General features: G+C 40.8%; 2 protein-coding genes across 4 annotated transcripts in view; both read left to right on the forward strand.

Moving 5' to 3' along the window:
• LOC123507250 (zyxin-like) overlaps window positions 1-4,698 on the forward strand; it is a 42,056-nt gene extending 37,358 nt beyond the window's left edge. Inside the window, exon 8 of the mRNA XM_045260011.1 lies at window positions 247-4,698. Within this exon, the coding sequence (XP_045115946.1) occupies window positions 247-273 (27 nt within the window). The 3' untranslated portion in view covers window positions 274-4,698. The remainder of the gene's footprint in view (window positions 1-246) is intronic.
• A 2,537-nt stretch (window positions 4,699-7,235) lies between these two features.
• Window positions 7,236-16,999, forward strand: part of LOC123507162 (neuroligin-2-like) — a 40,874-nt gene continuing 31,110 nt past the window's right edge. For 2 of the 3 annotated variants that reach the window (XM_045259816.1, XM_045259818.1), the window contains exon 1: window positions 7,236-7,927. In XM_045259816.1, the coding sequence (XP_045115751.1) occupies window positions 7,712-7,927 (216 nt within the window). In that variant the 5' untranslated portion in view covers window positions 7,236-7,711. The remainder of the gene's footprint in view (window positions 7,928-16,999) is intronic. The other variant, XM_045259817.1, reaches the window with a different exon arrangement.

Genomic DNA, 16,999 nt, shown 5'->3' on the forward strand with positions numbered 1-16,999 from the left:
AAGGGCGAGGGGGCAGAAGTGAGTAAAAATCTGCCCTTTGAGAGTGCCAAGGTGAAACATGTCCCAGAAATTCTTTAGTATTAACAGCAACCAATAAATAGCTACCCTTTTACTCATTTGCTTTATTTCATGGTGTGTTTTAAGACATTGGTGCCACTTGAAATAGACTAGAAATTCCTTGAAATATTTACAGCAACCAATCAACAGATACCCTTATACTCACCTTTCTGTTATTTTTTGTTTCAGGACGTTGGTGCCACGTATGTTGAGTGAAGAGGAAGGACAGAGGACAGCTGGTCCATAACAAAGCAGCTCGTCATGGGTTGGCCTCTTATCAGAATTTATGTGAAAGACAAACTACAGATTAAGCTTTTTGTGATAAAAAAAAAATCACCTCATTTCCATGCAAACATTACAGTGTCCTTAAAATCAACAAGAACACATCAATTCCTTGAGTCAGTACTTCATAAGTATGTTTTGCGAAGTTAGTTGTCTCATATTTTACATCATTCTGTCTCTCTAATGATGAAGAGTGTGTGTGTGGTGGTGAGGTCAGTAAAGGGCAGCTGTCGCAGCCACATAAAGATCACCAGCAAGATTAGAATTAGTTTGGTGAAATTCCAGTTCTGTTCCTAGTTTTGGTGTGTGTGTATGTGTGTGTGCGCAAGTGAGTGTGAGTGATGTGTGTGTGTGTCAAGAGGAAGTTGATTTAGAGTGTATATGTAGTTCTGTAATTGCTGCAGAAAATATATTTACTTCTTCTATGTGTGTCTGAAGAGCCATTGTTCCTGGAATCATTTAAGAAACCATTCAGCATTTAATTCACTATAATTTCATGTGTGATTTTCTTCGTGTGTTGTAAAATGATTACTTTTCTTCCATGTGTATAATTGACAAAGCATATATTTTTTTAGGTAAGTACTGGGCAAGCTGTCTTGGTGATGCATTTAAATTACCTTGCTATTTTTTTTTTTTTTTTTTTCACACACACACACACACACACACACACACACACACCAAATGTATATGTGTGTGTATATAATATATATATGTATATGTATTATTATGTATCCCAACTTCTGCACATGCTTTTTTTTCTATCATTTGTCTATTTCTATGCAATTTTCTCAATATTGTACAATTTGTTCATAATGAGTTTTGGTTCTAAGTGCATTTATGTATTTATTGTGTAATCCATTCTTTCAAATCGACTGCTGTGATAGAGGGAGCATCTCAGGCTACCTTATTCAGAGAGAACTCTCCCTCAGGCTCTATGTTGCATGCCATGATGACCTTGGTGACTGCGCAGCCCAGTGGAGGTGGTGGGACTCTGGGGAGGCCAGTGGGAGGCTGGGGGAACAGTGGTGGTGGTGGTGATGGTAGAACCTGACACTCCCTTTACTTAGGAGTGGCTCAAATGACCTTGCCATTTTTGCTTACATGATTGTGAGAATAACTTTGAGTGAATTGTTTTTATACAGCCGTTGTTCACCACTGCACTCATGGTTTATTTAGTGAACTGCCAATTGTGATATCTCACTTACTTTTTATTTAAATTTTTCTTCTGTCTAGAGGAATGAGAATGGAATAACTTCACAGGGGTGTGTGTGTGTGTGTGTGTGTGTGTGTGTGTGTGTGTGTGTGTGTGTGTGTGTGTGTGTGTGTGTGTGTGTGTGTGTGGGGTGGGGGTGGGGTGGGTGCATGTATTCGTGCATGTGTGTGTGTGTCAGGAAAATCAGTAGCAAAAAGTATTACAAATATGAAAGATCTGGCAAGTCTGATAATGGAGAATGGATAAATGATAAAATGAAGATGATCAGACAAGATTTTTTAAATGTTTGTCACCTGAGAGACAAGATGACAATAAAAACATCAAGATGCAGACCACGGGGCTGAAATGAGAAGCCTCAGTGGATAATATGTGAAAAAAAGAAGCAGAGAGGAGAGAAATGTGGACAATAGTGAATAGAGACTTCTGCCATGGCCTGGCAGGTTCTAATTCTAAAGATTTTCATGGATCAGGAGATATGCATATATACTCACAATATGAATGAAGAAAACATGAACGGTAAAGTTGATAAGAATTTTAATATTGTTGAGTTTGTCGCATCTATATAAAGAATGCAGGCTATCTTTTACTAAGACTCCCTGGCTCAGGTTCTGAATTTTGTGTGCCTGAGTGTGGCATCAAAAATACATCCTTTGAGATGGGTTGGCTGTGAGTACCACCTGATGTTAGCTGAGGTGTGACTTGCTAGAAAGGGATTATTAATTTAAGTGATTGCTTTTGGATATTAAAAATATAGCCTTTGTGAATTAGTCTTTGGTGCTGGAAGTGAGCTCAATGAAGGAATCTACCTGTGGTGTGGCTCCAGGAACAAGCTAGTTCATTAATTAAGCTTCATGTATGACTGGATGTCTACAATACTCATCCCAAATGTGATTTTTGAGAAAACTGATATGCAATGAGATTCAAATAGTGTTCTCTTAAATAATAAAGCATTTCTCATACTGGCTGAATGACTAGACAAAAACATTTGATGAAAGCTTAGAGTACACAATTTTCAAGAATCCAAATTTATTCATTACATGAATGACTACGCTGTCCTCTGTACAGTGTTGGCATCTTTACGCATTCATAATTCATAATCACATATTTTGAAAAATGTCAGTTTTTGCCAGGTTTTAGTCATTTTTTATGTCTTGTTAGGAAAATTTTAATGTCAGAGAAATCTGAAATCATGTTAAGGAATGTATGCATACATTTTCACTGCTTCACTTTTTTCCATGAAACATTTTATTTTCATAATCTTGCCAGGGTATGGAAAGTTTACTGTCTATCTTGGGTTTTCACCATTAAAAATTATATCAAAGCTTCTTATGCCTTCAGTTATATTGCATCTCATTGCTACCCTGTTATATTCCTGTTTCCTTCCTTTCATCACATGCATACTCAAAATCTAATTTGATAGATAAAATGTTTATCTTACTTACCAATGAAAATGTTAATCAGCACAACACAACCCAGTCTATGAATAAGCATCACAATCCCTTCTTTACTACACACTCACCTGTTCCTTTCCTTGCCGAAGGTTTACACAGCTCTTGGTGGTTTTATATCCACCTGTAAACTCATAATAGCTGCCTCATTGCATTCCAAGTGTAAAGTTCTTCCTAGAATACTAGTGTTAATGATCTGTGTTTTGAAATCAGGTTCTGTTTGCATTAAGAGAACTGAGCTCATAATGTATGTTATGGTGATATATTGTTGTATTCCCAAGTTATTTTAAAGATACATGAACTGAAATTATGAGAAGAATATTGTATAAGAGCAGTCTCTGTATTTCACTTTCAGTTTTCTAATAGGTCATGTGTAACTCTGTGCAACCTTACCCATTACAAAAGATTTGGTAAGGGAAGGTGCTACAGAGAGTGATCATGTTCATTCTTATCACCACAGAGCATGCTGGTGCTCTGCTCTGTTAGTGTATGTGTACCTTCCTTGCCTCAGTGTTGATTACATTCCAGTACTGTAATGATGGTGCCAGCTAGATTTATTTCGACTCGCACAGGGGTTAAAAAGATAAACTACTGGCAACACAAAACCAAGACAAGCCCCACCATCAAGCCACATTCCCACCACTTAGCCCATCCTATGCAGAAATTCCAGAACAAAGCTGCTGTACAAGCAGGTGTCAAGGACATGTGGAGACACAAAGAGTGTGCCAGGCCTGAGGGTGGGGACATGGCCACAGCCCAGGCCCAGCTCCCTTAGACTGATTCTAGGGCATTTCTTTTGTATCTCAGGAGTTTCTGCAAATGAAAAGAGTCGGTTTTAAATGTGGATCAATAGGCTATATTAGTCAAAGAGTTTTGTAACACACACACACACACACACACACACACACACACACACACACACACACACACACACACACACACACACACACACACACACACACACCCCTTCACAGCTGGCAAGGTTTATTGCTTATTGTCTTGTATAAGATTACATACTGATGTATGTTGGTCTTTCATATTGATGTATAGTTTTGTACAGTGTGGCTTCAGTTTGAGAACTTGTGTATGCAAATGAAAGTGTCAGTGTGCAGATGCTGCTTCATCTGGGTATAGTTGTGCAGGTTTTGTCGCATACTTTGAGTAGACCGAGTTTCCAGACACTTTGAAGTGACTCTCATATGGGCGGCACCATGATGTGGAGCATCGCAGCTGACTGACTCCTTTGTCTGATGTTACTCCCAGCCTGCTGTGACAGGCAGTTTGTTCATTGTCAAAGCTTTTCTACTTAAAAGTACATTAAATTGGTAATTTTAGCAGCTACTCACCTACTTGTCTATATGGTGCCTGGCGTACTGAGTGTGGTGTAGTGGCAGGGCTGTCTCTCGCTGGCCAGAATCGATATATTTTTTCTGTGATAGGTTACTGTGGTTGTGGAGAAAAATAATAGTTAAATTAATATGTGCGTGTGAAGGTTAACATTTGCAGGTCGACTGTTACTACACCCTGCACGGTGCCCCAGGCAGCTTGTGATACTTGGATACTTGAACACAGAACACACATACACTCACACCCACAGACACACACATTTCCAAAAAGAAATCATGTGCTACAATCTTAGGCTGGCCATTATGTAAATAATTGATACTATAAATCATTTTAATAAATAATGGAAAGTCATTGTTTTACCTTCTAAAACCTGAAACACCAAGGTGTAACCCATAAACATGTTCACCATTCCTGGTGTGAGTCCCAATGATGGTTGTGCACCATAAATGGATGCACTACCAAACCTCCGGTGTATAAGGCTATATATATATATATATATATATATATATATATATATATATATATATATATATATATATATATATATATATATATATATATATATATATATATATATATATATATATATATATATATATATATATATATATATATATATATATATATATATATATATATATATATATATATATATATATATATATATATATATATATATATATATATATATATATATATATATATATATATATATATATATATATATATATATATATATATATATATATATATATATATATATATATATATATATATATATATATATATATATATATATATATGTGCACTTAGATTAATATATGTACTGTACATACTTCTATGGATTCCTATTTGATGATGCAGCCTTTGTTAAAATCCAAGCTCCAGGCTAGTCGTGGAGTAGTGTGTGCTACACATACAACAAGGAAGAATGAGAAGCATGAGGGCGGGGAAGAGGGACGTGAGAGGCACTGTACATGTGGAGGGAGGAGAGGAAGAATGCGTCAAGATACACATCAAAGGTAATTTCTAGTTAATGATAGCTGTAATGAAAAAAAAAAGGCATGTTTTTTGTTAAATGTAGGTAGGGAAACTGCATCAAGTAGGGAGACGACTATACTTTCTGATGTTTTGTCTACACTAGGGTGGTGAAATATTTAAAGTCACTTGAAGTAAAGGTATGTAGTACAACGTCGGATTCTGCTTTGTCAGCGACTCAGCAAGTAAATCAAGAGGATCGAGTGTGGCAGTGTGTGTAGGGCAGGTTGTTGATGTATGTACGTGGCCTCGGCGTGCATCCCAGTCTCATCGCGCTACCTTTGAGGCTCCTGGATGATATTCTGAGAGACAAGGGCATCATGATGTCAGGGTTTCCACAGCTTACCTTCCCTAGGCTCCTCCAGGCACCCACAGAAGAATAACGTGAATGGTGATGAGCCGATTGCAGGTGGGTTCGAACCGGGGTCCGCGGATTCGTAGCCAGGCGTGTTTGCCACTGCACCCAAGGAATTTAGGGCACCATTACTCAGGACGCCTTGCATTGCATCACGGAGGCATTGCATGATTGAAGGTCAACTGAGTAAACAGCGGGTGATCTGCAGGCTTGCCCAGTTCTAGTGCCCGTCTTTGTTCTCTCGACATAATTTATGGACAAATCTGTGTTGGCTGGTATACGTAACTCGCCTCTAGTCAGTCATAGTGGAGCCAAATCTCCTCCTCCTCTTCCTTATCCGTTGTCTTATAGTGATTTCATTTTATCAATTCGCAAATATAGCAGTAATTGTGGTGCAGACTCGCCATGTGTAACGAGGGATCTTGAAGCAGCGAGCCGTTGTGAGTTCTGAAGCAATCCTGCTGAGCTACATGCAGTGTTGTGTTGCTTGTTATTTTGTTTACACATTAGGCGCAGCGTATGACGATATATATATATATATATATATATATATATATATATATATATATATATATATATATATATATATATATATATGCGAGATCACAAGAAAAGAAAAAAAAAAAAAAAAAACTGAAAAGACTAAAGTAAAAAAGGGCAAGTGATGAATACGTTCGTAAAAACAAAACTGAATATTAGATGAAGTAAAGAAATAAAAAAAAAATAACGAGTAGGAGGATCTATGAATTATATATATATATATATATATATATATATATATATATATATATATATATATATATATATATATATATATATATATATATATATATATATATATATATATATATATATATATATATATATATATATATATATATATATATATATATATATATATATATACACTTCCTGTTACTACTTGTTTCTTGTTAGGACATATTTTATCTCCATACAAAAAGTGTATTGGCAATGATGAAGATCCAGTATTGTTATCAATGGATAACAGTCTTTTGTATGCTTGAACGTGACTCAAAAACACGGGGGCTGCAAGTTCTGCTGCCATGAAAAAAAAAAAAAAGTGCTGAGGTCCCTGGAGCTGGAGACTGGAGCGTGGGCCCTGTTATCTGAAAAGCTGTGATTTGTTACAGATGTGTATGGGATGAAACTATTGAAATAATCGCGATTGTGAGTCTTATTACTGATAGAGGTCGATGACACTGTTTTACAACATCATGCCTTCCTTACCTTTGCAGTTCCTTTAGGCAGAATAAAAAAATTGTTACTACGACTAATTTTGAAAGACCATGAGGATGAATAATCAAGTTTTCAAATTGGTCTGTTACGTTTTAGTTTCGTGATGAATTGCGAAGATCTGTCTCTACGTGTTAATTAGTAAGCGAATCAGTGTTCGCTACATCTCATCAAGACTACAACTTGACTTCCCTCTCTGTATTAGTTATCCTTCCATCCCCTGGAGGCTCGTTGCGTGACCTACTGTTTGGTGAAGCTCGTCAAGAGGCGTCCTCGTCCAGGCGGTGCTGGCAGGTGCTTTTCTTGGTGCTGGATATCGAGTAGGCTGCAAGGACGCGCTGCTGGGCTCCCTAGCAGAGACGTGGTGAAGGCGCTTAGAGGAACATCATGAGCGAGGGGTAGAAAGACAGCACGATAACCTGGCAGCTCATGCGCGCGCGGTTAGTTAGAGGCCTTGGAGAGCGGGTGCCAGGCAGAGGCAGGTCGAGTAAGCTTCACTCAGTGTTCTAGCTTCCAGGAGCCAGCACGGGCCCTCTCGTCACCCGCGCCTGTGAGCCACCCCACACGCGCGCCGCCCTACCCCCCATGCCCCGGCCCCCGCCTCCGCTCCCCTAGGATCCCTGCTACTCCCGTCGCCTGCCTCTGCCTGCTGTCCGGGATGGCCCCCAGCGCGCGAGTCCTGCTGTCCTGGTGACGTGACGCCAGCGAATCTTAAATATGTTGAGACGGCTCGATGCCTTGGCGGTGTGGTGGTGGTGGTGGTGGTGGTGTGGGGCGGGTGTGGTCGGCCTGGTGATCGAGGGCCCCGTCACGCTCACCACCACTAGCGGGAGGCTGCGGGGTGAGCGCTACCTGCTGCACGACGGCTCGCGTGGCATGAGGTTCCTCGGCATCCCGTACGCCAAGCCGCCGCTCGGACCTCTTCGCTTCGCTGTAAGTCTCATCCGCGACTCTCCCTTCCCTGTCCCTCTTCCACGCTGAACAGGTAAAGAGAGAGAGAGAGAGAGAGAGAGAGAGAGAGAGAGAGAGAGAGAGAGATGAACCTCTATGCAGCTGTTGTCATCACATAACAATAAAGTATAATGTTGATAGTATATTGTGACGGTTACAACAACAATTACGGCAATTACAACGTCTCTTCATTATTAATGGCTAGACGTTTACGATCTTCATCTAAGAGATCAGGGAATACTCTCCAATGGATATATACGTAAATGCTACTGAGGATTGTGGGACATTTGATTTTTACACGTTGATTGTAACGTTTTTAACAGAGGCGTAATGGAAAGTGAAAGTGAAACTAAATAATGCCAAAAATTATGCATGCATGCAAGTATGTATTTTAGACATTATTTTTGTCCACTCTTTGGGGGGACTGGCATCTTCAGTGTGTCTTTTTTTCAGGTGTTTCGTTCCTCAAGGCCAGATCCCCCCCTTGCATAAACAATTCTATATTTTCAGGGAATTATTATGCTCTCAGATTTATTGATATACAGTGCAATCTTAGAGGAGTGGATATATTGTTATTTTCATGGGATTGATATAACATAAGTGGTGATATGTTAGTGGGGAGGGTGTGGAGAGTGGGAGGCTGGCAGGGGAGAGGAGAGGAAAAGGGGAAGACGGAAGAGTAAAGCCTTTTTTTATCTATCTTATATTGTCGACGTGCTATCTCGTTACTCTATATAGTTTTGGTTAACGATCAAAGTAAACAGACCATGAAAGAGAGAAAGTTATGTCAGTCTTCCTTTCTCGGTAGACCCTTCTCAGTTAAGAGGTTAACGAGGAAAGCTATAAAAGCTGTTGAGGGTAGCCAGCCAGCAAAGACGTATCCTAAGGGATTTTTTTTCAATTATATAAGACGAAAACCAGTGAAGAAATAGGTCCTTTAAAGACATCTAATGGGGAGATGGTTAGTTCCGGGGAGGAGATTAGTAAAAGTATGAACGAATATTTTTTTAACTGTCTTCACCCAGGAAAACTAACACGAAATTCCATATAGCGAACAGATTTTAGAGCAGAGGAGAGTGAGAAGCTGACAAATATTCATATAACTAAGGAGATGCTAGAACAGGAGATAGATCGACTCAAGAAACTCAAATCATCAGGACCTGACGAAATATATCCAAGAGTACTTAAGGAGTGCAAGGAGGTTGTCAGTGAGCCTTTAGCAGTGCTTTTTAGGATGTCACTAGAGTCAGGTGAGGTACCGATACTGTGGAGATAAGCTAATGTTGTACCCATATTTTTAGAAAGGAGATGAAACTCTGTCTAATTACAGACATGTTAGCTTAACTTCAAATGTGGGCAAATTAATGGAATCAATAATAGCGAAAAATATCTGGGAGCAGCTAAACAAACACGGCTTGATAAATCACTCACAACATGGATTTTCGAAGGGAAGCTCGTGTCTTACAAATTTGTTGAGTTTTCATAGTAAAGTTTATGAAGCGGCAGATTAGGATGATAATTACGACATCCTATATTTGACAAGGTACCACATTAGAAACTCTTGAGAAGGGTTAGGGTGCACGGGATAAAGGGTAAAATATTCGGCTAGATTAAAGCTTGATTAGGCGATAGGCGACCGAGTGTAGTAATTAAAAGATCTATCTCCAAGTGGGGTGAAGTATAATTAGTAGGGTGCCACAGGGTTCAGTTTAAGGCCATTGTTATTTCTAATATATATTCATGACTTGGATAATAGAATTAATAGTGATATTAGTAAATTAACAAAATTTGCAGACGACACGAAAGATAGGTAGATTAATTAGATCAGATTCGGATGCTATCGCCTTGCAGGCAGATTTAGACAGGATGAACGAACGGACAGACAAATGGCAAATGCAGTTCAACATTAACAAGTGCAGGGTACTTAGTGTAGGTAAAGAAAATCCACACAATAGGTACACGATAAATGACGAGGCATTAGGAGATTTAAAGCGTGTAAAAGATTTAGGAGTTATATATAGTTAACTACGATCTTGGTCAGAGGAAGCAATGCATATAAGTTAGAAATAAGGCAAATAGAGTACTAGGATTAATTTTTAGAAGTTTTAAAGCAAAAGTCCCGAAGTAATACTAAAATTATACTTGGCGCTGGTCAGGCCACATCTTGTCTATGCAGTACAATTCTGGTCCCCACATTATAGAAAGGATATAGGTCTATTGGAGTCGGTGCAAAGGAGGATGACTAAAAAGATACAGAGGGATGAGAGATATTCCCTATGAATCGAGACTGAAGAAACTCTGTCTGCGTTCCTTAGAGAGACGTACCTAGGTTAAGAAGAGATCTGATAGAAGAAATTAAGTGGTATAAGGGTTATAACAAAGGGGACATGAGTAAAGTTCTTAGGATCAGTAGCGGGGACAGAACCAGGAATAATGGGTTGAAGCTTAAGAAATTCAGGTTTGAGAGAGAAATAGGAAGAAACTGGTTTCAAATAGTGGTTGATGAGTGGAACGGACTCAGTAGTCATGTCGTTCGTGCTGAGTCAATAGGGAGCTTTAAAAGAAGATTAGATAAATTTATGGACTGAGATGATAAATGGAATTCGTTACCTTTAATCATACGCGGGGACTGCCACGTGTAAGTCTGGCGGCCTCTCGCAGATTCCCTCTTTTCTTGTATTCCCTTAAGAATAGATAGGGAGGAACAAGGATGAGAAACAGTAAATACGCATTCTTTTGGCGGAATATGGTGACTTGAGATGTAAAAGCCTAACTGCATGAAAAAAGGCAAATGTCCGGCAGTCCTAATCTAGTACACCTTTATTGATAAATAGAGCGATGAGAAGCGGTAGATAAGTATGAACGCAACTGTGTGAGGAAAAATGATGAATAATCTTATATTTAGAAGTGGTCGCTACCTTGAACTGATGAAGAGCAAATTAATTAGAAAACATCTCCACAAATATCTGAATCGACTGGCAGAGAGAGAGAGAGAGAGAGAGAGAGAGAGAGAGAGAGAGAGAGAGGCAGTTTGTGGGTCGGTTGGGGAAGCGAGCAATGGCGGCGGAAGAAAGAATAAAAAAAAAGAAAAAAAAGTTTGTGCCAAAATGAAAGGCGTGAAAATAATGACCACGGCAGAGGCACATTGAGTTTCTTAATGATTACTAGAGAGAGAGAGAGAGAGAGAGAGAGAGAGAGAGAGAGAGAGAGAGAAAATCACACAATGCCCAGTTTTTCCACAAACTTTGCTCGCGGCCAATAGAAACTCCAGTATGTAAGTTGGCCATTAATTAGTGGCTGAAAGTTTAAAGATATGGCTGGAGGCACTGCTAACCTGGCCGCCTCGTCCCCGACCCCTCTCTCTAAACCCGCCCCTCCATCCCCGCCACCTCCTCGTCCTACTCTCAAATTGACAAACTTAGGACACGTTTTTGACAACCACAGCCAGCGACTTTTTGACATCCGGGAACTTTTGGAGGCTTTATTAGTCCCCAAGGAACAGACCAGAGAACGGCGACCTTTCCTCTCATGTGCTCCGTATGCGTATCTTCCTCCCCCACACATCAATACGCCTCTTAATTACGTGGCTTTTTAACATAATCATTCTTCAGATACCCACATTTTAGTGTTCCTCTTTCCAAGTTTGCTATTAAGTATTTTGAAATTTTAAGTAACTAAGGGAACATTTCTTCTGTTAAGTGTGTGTGTGTGTGTGTGTGTGTGTGTGTGTGTGTGTGTGTGTGTGTGTGTGTGTGGACAATAACCAAACACAAGCAAGGGAGGCTCTGCTGGGCGCGTCGGCATCGTGGCGATGGACGAGTTACTCAAAGCGAAGGTGTACAGGAACTACACTTCCGAGGCTCACGTCACTGCGGTAAGGTAGCAGGCGAGCAGGCCACTTGGTGCTCCCTTGCAGTGGCTGAACAACAGTCGCGCTGGCTGGCGATGGATGGACCCTTAAGGCTTAAAGACTTCGCGGTTCCTGCCGCTGCAGAGAGAGTCACTGCTCGCCCGGCAACTCAACGAGTATTCCCTGCGTAGAAAAGTTGTTCTTCAAGGCATACGCTGTCTACAGTTACGTGTTGCATGTTGTGTGCGTGGCGTGAGTCCTCGCCATGTGCCTGAAATTGTGCCTCTTAGAGCCCTGTTTGCTGGAGCCGCCACCAACACACCAGTAGGTTCACTTGAGCGGTGTTAAAGTGCTCGACAGTATTCATTATGCCTCGCATGTACTTACTGTATAGTATGAATCCAAGCGCAACCTCTAAGCGCAGTTACCATAAGTGGAGATATATTACAGTGTTTATTTCAGCATACCCATGCACGCACAATGATTAGTTGCTCAGTGCGTACATACACCTGCAATCAATCATGTGTCTCAGTCTTCACTTCCTCTTCCATTTCCTTTTCCTCATTCTCCTTTTATCAGTTCAAACTAGTTTCCAAGTAAAACGGGGTAAAATATCCATTGAGAAGAAAAGGGAGAGCTTTCGCCACACTTCTCTCGTGCCAGCATTGTTTTATCATCATTTTATTCCCGCCAGGCTCGTGCCTCTCGTGTTCCAGCAGGAATTTTAATACACGTACCGCGCCTCTACTTCCCCTGCCCAGGTTTGACGGTTTTGTTGACATGCTGATGTGCTAAGCCGCGTGGCGCCAGCACAGCACGGCAGGACAAGGCAGGGAGGGGTAGGCAGTGCAGGCCAGGCAGGGTAGGTGAGGCTAGGCAGGACAGGGCAGGACATGGCGCCATGCAGGGAAGTCAGCATGTAGCCTTCAGTTCCCTCACGCCTGAATTAGCTTGTTTAAACGTCTCTCTCTCTCTCTCTCTCTCTCTCTCTCTCTCTCTCTCTCTCTCTCTCTCTCTCTCTCTCTCTCTCTCTCTCTCTCTCTCTCTCTCTCTCTCTCTCTCTCTCTCTCTCTCTCTCTCTCTCTCTCTCTCTCTCTCACCGCTTTAAAGCCCCTAATCACACCAGTCTCACTCACTCTCGCAATCGTTCCCTCTTTTTGAAACGGACCTAAAATGTTTCTGCACGTGTGTCTAGGAAGCGTTACTGATGCAAACAGACGTGGCCGATGTGCTTGTCATATTTACTCCTGTTGCTCTCGCTTTACAACTGCCTGGGTATGGAAATAGGTAGACAGACGGACGAAGAAAATGCCTTTACCAATAATCGTAGTAAATAACAGTGAAGGAAACTCCATTGCGGTGATACACACATACAAAAGACCTGTGTTTGTTTGTATATACGGCACTCGTTTTTGTATTCGCGCGTCATTTCTCTCACTTGTACCCATCAATCAGTCGTAACATCCTGGCTCAAAAGTAAGGGATGCGTCAAAGTTTAATCTGTATTCTAAAAAACCTCGCTCTCTCACCATGACTATCTTATAAGGCCACAGAGGTGATTAAATGTATTCTTGAGAGTTTCTCATGTCAATAATGTAGAAATATTGTTAATCTGTCGCTACATCCATAAAAACACCCCTAATACCTATACCACTTGAATTAGAGCCTTTTGAAAGCAGTGAAGATGCGGCACAGAAGTGTTTGAGAATATAGACCTTTATGAGCAGCCACGCCAGAAAGAAAGGTTGAAGATCAAGTTGTGAGGCGAACTGATACTTCGTCCGTAAATTCTTAAAGTTGCGAGGAGAAGGAGGAGGAGGAGGAGGAGGAGGAGGAGGAGGAGGTGAGTGCGTGTGCTGAAGTGGGTAACGAGGTAACGGGACCACTAAAGGAATGATTAGGTTCACTCTGCTACAGTAGAGGGATAATGGAGTAACAAGGGCGTGATTGTGTTGTTACTCTATCAAGGCGAGGGATATTTGTAGCTCGCATCCACTTATGTGGCTGAACCAAAGCAGTGATAAATCCTACGATGACTGACGGTGAGTGATGTTAGAGTGTGCCACAGACTTGGAAGGAGATGTTTGTGGGAGTGATGTTATTTCCTCATAGTGTTTTGGGAATTAAACAAAATTTACCTACAATGAGATGCCTTGAATGTGAAGCAGTCAGCGCTTTTGTGGACTTAGTTTAGACACGCTGCTCATCATTTGAATCTTGACGTGACCTTATCGTCTTCATCACAATCATAGCAATTATGTTCTCACATCATGATCTTTATGATTTGTTTTTCTTCTTTTACTGTCTTTTCTTTCTCTTTATTTTTATTTTAGTTTTTTCTGTTTTTATTTATTTACTTTTTTTTACTTGTAACATCACAACAATTTCACGACGGCAGTCCTTTGGTGCCGCGTACGTGACTGTGCAGATGATTCCCTCCCCGAGAAAACAAGTAGCCACAGTGAGTGACGTTCAAGGGCGGCGGCGTGGCCAGCTGCGTCAGTCTGCTGCACGTACTGTCCTCCTTGGTCCCGCCACGCCCGCGCACCAATACCCGCGGCACAGTACGCCGAATAAACATGTTCACAAGAATTTGTTCACATCTCAATAGCCGAAAGCCTCCGAGATGTGACACTTGCTGCCTCGTCCGTCCGTCTGTCCGTCCGTCCGTGTGTGTGTGTGTGTGTGTGTGTGTGTGTGTGTGTATACGCGCGCGCTCTGCTCTCACCATGATTGTTTTAAAAAATACAAATAATTAGTCGGATTCTCCCGAGTTTCTGCTATTGATAATGAATAAATCTTGTTAATCTGTCACTAAAATAGCAAAAACTTCCTAAAAACCCGCGTGACTTAATCGAAAGCCTTTGGAAAATAGTGGAGATGAAAGTGTAACGGAATAAGATCTTATGTGTGCGCACCACAGAGGCAAGACGTCCCGATGATGCGGAAGGATATGGAACATTCAGACTTTGATACAAGGACACAGCGGAAGGTTTGAAAACGGTGTAAAAAACGGAGAACTTCTTTAAAAGACGACATGAATGATTAATATGGTTCTCGTGATGCTTACCTTTGTTGATGACGTAGAGCCCTTGTTTAGCTACCACCAAAATCCTAATCCACGTACAGGCACAGTTGCTGGTATCCTCGAGTGGTCTTTACTTTCATTACAACTACTTTTAAGGGCAACAAGAATCAGTGTTAGGGTTCTCATGACTTTTTTTTCCTTAGTGGTGATACTGAGTCCTTGTTAAACTATCACTACGATCATGAAGGGACTTGAAAACCTCGGAGCCTTTCACAACACACTGACAAATGTAATCCACGTAACATACCGTAACATTAGAAATTCCGGGCTGTTTCCTCATGAACCGGAATTTGAAAGACTCTTGCACCTCATGTAAAACAGTCTTGAGAACGACTAATCATCTCTGTGGCCTTTGAAAATAGTCGTGGTGAGAGAGCAAAGCATTTACGAATAAAAGTCTCTGTCAGATGGTCCGCGAGTGGGCTGAGGCTGCGCGAAGGTGCGTCATTTCAGTATTGAGGCCTATATTCAGAAACACTGCTCTCTCTCACCACCACAGTTTTCCAAAGCCACAGAGACAACTTGCCCTATTTTCAAGACAGTTTCTCCTTATATTTAGCCCAAAAATCTTGCTAATTCATCAACGGAGCCATAAAAATACTCTTAAAAGCACGACTATCTTGAACTAGAGCCTTTGGAAAGTAGTGATGGTGAGAAAGTAAAGCGTTTCAGAATACAGACCTGAGTATTGCCATGTTCACTTGGTACTCGTGCTCAGGGGTAGATAATTAGAAAGGCAGAAAGGCATTGACATAAACAGGTAGAGATGTGTGAGGAGATATAACTGTACAGATAATTAGAAAGGTTGATTGATAGATAGATGGATAGATACATGGAAAGGTAGACAAAATTGTGGAGAGAGAGAGAGAGAGAGAGAGAGAGAGAGAGAGAGAGAGAGAGAGAGAGAGAGAGAGAGAGAGAGAGAGAGAAATACAGCGGTTGCTAGCCAGAGAAAAAAAAGAAAACTGTGATGTGTCTTGTTAATTTTTGGTCGATACTTCGTAAAGTAATTAGTGAAGGAGACAATTTCATGAGAAGACAATCTGGTAACTTTGACAAAATTGATTCCTAGAAGTGTTAGATGCTGTCAGTGTTATAGTTGCTTATTCACTCTTCTTCTTCTTCTTCTTCTTCTTCTTCTTCATGTTTATCGGCTTCCCTTTCATCTTCATTAACGTGTTCTTACTAGTTATCCTTTTATCATTAATCTGGTATTTTTCTTTCCTCCCTCTTCCGCGTCCATTTCCTCCTTCTCCTCCTCCCTCCTCCTCCTCCTCCTCCGCTTGTTGTTGTTGTTGTTGTTGTTGCTGTTGTTGTTGTTGTTGTTGTTGTTGTTGATGATGATGTTGCTGTTGTGCTTCTGTTGCTGCTGCTGTTGTTTTTGTTGTTCCTGCTGCTTTTGATGTTGTAATGATGTTAATTATGATAATGATAGCACCGATAACACTACCACCACCACCACCACCACCACCACCACCACAAGAAGAACTATAACAACAAACGCAACAACAACAAATACAAATAATAATACAAACAATAATAATAATAATAAAAATAATAATAATAATAATAATAACAAGGAAGGTGAGGTGGATGGAGGCTGCGTGAGTCCTTCTGTGGATGGCAGTGGGAGCCGTAAAGTGGAGCAACACGGGTCGTTTTGCTCTTATGAGTGGTAGCGGTGGTGATAATAGTGGTGGTGGTGGTGGCAGCGGCGGTGGTCAGGAAGGAGGCAAAGTGTAACACGAGAAGAGAAGATGAGAAAGTAGGAAATTTTGTAACGAAGAGACGGAAGGAAAATGAAAAGGAGGATTATTTGTACAGAAGATAATGAAGGAAATTGAGAAAGGAATGACAGTATAATGAAGAGAGAGAGAGAGAGAGAGAGAGAGAGAGAGAGAGAGAGAGAGAGAGAGAGAGAGAGAGAGAGAGAGAGAGAGAGAGAGAGAGAGAGAGAGAGAGAGAATGAAGGCTTGTAACGATGGAAGGGTGTAGAGAAGGAGGAAAGATTGTTCAGAAAAGAGGAAAGCTTATGACGAAGAGGAGGAAATAAAGAGAAAGAGAGAAAAAAGATGGAGGGAATCGAGTGAGAAGAGAAAATTATAACGAAGAGATA

This window comes from Portunus trituberculatus, chromosome 21 (genome assembly GCF_017591435.1).
Source record: "Portunus trituberculatus isolate SZX2019 chromosome 21, ASM1759143v1, whole genome shotgun sequence".
Lineage (NCBI taxonomy): Eukaryota > Metazoa > Arthropoda > Malacostraca > Decapoda > Portunidae > Portunus > Portunus trituberculatus.